The 3,173-nt window shown below is 42.0% G+C and overlaps 1 protein-coding gene across 1 annotated transcript in view; it reads left to right on the top strand.

Moving 5' to 3' along the window:
- Nucleotides 1–1,524: 1,524 nt before the first annotated feature.
- LOC143288293 (bifunctional 3'-phosphoadenosine 5'-phosphosulfate synthase-like) overlaps nt 1,525–3,173 on the top strand; it is a 24,762-nt gene continuing 23,113 nt past the window's right edge. Inside the window, exon 1 of the mRNA XM_076596644.1 lies at nt 1,525–1,651. Coding sequence (XP_076452759.1) covers nt 1,616–1,651 — 36 coding nt within the window. The 5' untranslated portion in view covers nt 1,525–1,615. The remainder of the gene's footprint in view (nt 1,652–3,173) is intronic.

Genomic DNA, 3,173 nt, shown 5'->3' with positions numbered 1-3,173 from the left:
TACTTTGATAAGTGAGCTTCCCATGTTAGAATCGAGGAGTATTACAACTTTCATCGGCGAGTTTCTCATGTATTATGACTTTAATCTGTTGGTTTTCAATGCAAGGATCGACAAATATTGTGACATTAATCAATGAGTTTCAATGAGATGGAGGAGTGTTGTGACTTTAATCTATTTTCTAAATAAAGGCCGTGGATGATAATGACTTTAACCAGTGAGTTGGGTTTTTTTAAGTGGATTATGACTTTCAAACCAAACGAGTTTCCGATGTACCTAAGAGTCCAGGGCAGCCCGAGACATTCTTGCGTGTCAAGTTCTGGATGAGTAGTGACTTTACCAGGCGGATACTGTTTTTGCTAATAAAGGTCAAAGAAGTCTGTTACCAAAATAAAAAAAAGAGAGTCATTATTTGAAAGCCGTTAGTTTCCCTCCACAAACCGAGACCTTGATCACCGAAACAAATAATAAATAAGAGGCGCGGTGTCAGCCATGACCGGCGTTTCAGAGGACCCGCAAGCAGTTAAAAGACTGCATACTAATTAAAGTTCTTTCAAGCAATTACATCGAACCATCTGTTGCCTTACACGACAGAAGCCCAGTTCAAACGTTGTGAAGACGACATAAGCTTGATTTAAAAAAAAAAAAAAAAAAAAAAAAGTTAATTAGATACACGAGTCTTCAATGAACTAAATGTTGGTGGGAGTTTGATGATGTGTTGAGACTGTCTCATTTCTGTTGTTCATGTGTGTTTATGTTATTTTCTTGTTTATTTTGTTTTGCTTCCCTTTTTGATTGTTTGTTTGCTTATTTGTTTGTTTGTTTGTTTGTTGGGGCTTTTACTCCATTTCGTAAAGCAAGATAGACGTGCAGTTGAGAAAACACAATGGTTTAGGTGGTTCTCGGATATTCTTTATGCCAGTCACCTGTGGATGAAGGAGGTGAGGAGGGAGATGAGAGAAGACTCCACAGGTGCGACACTGTAAAGGTAGGGCTAATCAATTCCACCAGTTTGTGCAATTAACTGCAAGGCGCTGACGAGGATCTCATTAATGCTAGCAGCCGTTCGATTGTTATGCGTATGTATGTATATATATATGTGTGTGTATACATATATATATATATATGTATATATATATATATATATATATATATATATATATATATACATATCTCTGTGTGTGTGTGTGTGTGTGCGTGTGTGTGTGTGTGTGTGTGTGTGTGTGTGTGTGTGTGTGTGTGTCTGCGCTCGCGTGTGTGCGCAGTCGTGGAGATTTCTGTGAGTCTGTGACGTATGCACGTATCAGGTGAGCAATGATCTTCCACGTGGACACGTATCTCTAACGTCAGCGCGTTTCCGCCACATACGAAACACATACCGTCACTCATCGACTATTGACCCCGTCGCGGCCGACGGACTCACATGCACACATAGCCAACGCCATCAAAACCACCAACGCGAAGTATCCATTATTCCGAAGGGGTTAAAGACAACCTGAGCCAGATTAATCCCAGTATAAAACACCGACCATCTTTCCTGGACAAATCGCTACTTACCGGCGTTTAGAGAGCTCTTCTTCTTCATACCGGCCATCATTGTGAACATCCAGCAATCATCATGTCTAATGCTCACTATCAGCAAGCCATGGCCAGGGTAAGATTCATGCTAGAGAGAGAGAGAGATAGAGAGAGAGAGAGAGAGAGAGAGAGAGAGAGTACGCTTAAGGTACAAATTTCGTTAAAAGAAAGAGAGGACAGAGAGAGAGAGGGAGGATGTGTTTGAAATAGGATTCCCTTTACAATAAAGGGAGAGGGCACAAATGTACGTTTTTATTATTCATCAGAAAGAGAATTCCAGTGGTGAGTCTGATCAGGAAGAGAGAGAGAGATGATGCTGATGATGATTATTATGATGATGATGACTAGAGGCAGACTAGCACAATGGTGCACTGAATGAATGAATGAATAGCTATCCTTCAAGCGTGGGAGGGTTAAAGAATAGTGTAATACAAAAAGCAGTGGTGTGGATTGGTGGCCTAGCGGTAACGTGTCCGTCTTGGAAGCGAGAGAAAATGAGCATGCGGGATCGAATCCTACACTCGCCTAAATTTTCTCTCTCCCCCCCCCCCTCCACTAGACCTTGAGTGGTGGTCTGGACGCTAGACATCTGGATGAGACAGTAAAGCGAGGTCTCGTGTGTAGCACGCACTTAAAAAAGAATTTAACTCTTTCCATACGAACGGCGAAAGAGACGACGTTAACAGCGTTTCACCCCAATTACCATCATCAAAATATTGCAAGCGGAACGCTCTTATACTGAAGACGTGAATGTTGACAAAGAATACCACAATTCTGACGACGGAAGCTAAAGGTTGGGTCATTCAGACACCCACTGGACATCCGAGGGGTCTGTGTAGAGGAGAAGAGAGGACTGGCCGTACTGAGTGAGTTAAAAAGAAAATAACTCACAGTAACAAGACAGTTGTCCCTGGTGAAATTCTGTTTTTAAAAAATCCACCTTGACAGTAATGAAAAGAACACACTTGCAGAGAGAAAACAGTTGGGGGGTTGGGGGGGGGTTGGTTCTGTGCCGATGTGCTCTCCAAGAGGGAAAGGCAGCCCGAATTTCACACAGAAAAATCTGTTGTGACAAAAAAAACACCCATAAATTGTACATAATGCTGACAGCCACTTCAAAACACATCGCTGGTACACAACATTAAGCGCCACAACATAAACCATTCCGCGCGTGATCTGTTTGGTTTTTTGGGATTTTTTTTAAAACGAAAATTCTAACATTTTATCGTTTAAAGAAGTTTACTCTTTGATGTGTCACTTGATGACACTTGTGTCCAAGTCAGTTATAGTCAAAAGCAAAGCAATTTATTTTTGTTAGGCTTTGGATTCACTTTAGGGTTTCAGCTCAGCCGACGTGTGATTTATCGGCAACATCCTCTTCTCATGGTGGTAACATGCTATCAACAGGTTGTGCTGACATACCTACAAGGTGGTGGAATGGGCGGATGGAAAGAGAAACAGGCACATTGGTGTGTGTGTGTGTGTGTGTGTGTGTGTGTGTGTGTGTGTGTGTGTGTGTGTGTGTGTGTGTGTGTGTGTGTGTGTCTGTCTATCTGTGTGTGTGTGTGTGTGTATCTGTGTGTGTGTGTGTGTGTGTG

Source organism: Babylonia areolata, chromosome 1 (assembly GCF_041734735.1).
Source record: "Babylonia areolata isolate BAREFJ2019XMU chromosome 1, ASM4173473v1, whole genome shotgun sequence".
NCBI classification, from domain to species: Eukaryota; Metazoa; Mollusca; class Gastropoda; order Neogastropoda; family Buccinidae; genus Babylonia; species Babylonia areolata.
Note: the sequence above shows the minus strand (reverse complement) of the source record. Positions and strands in the feature narration are given on the sequence as shown.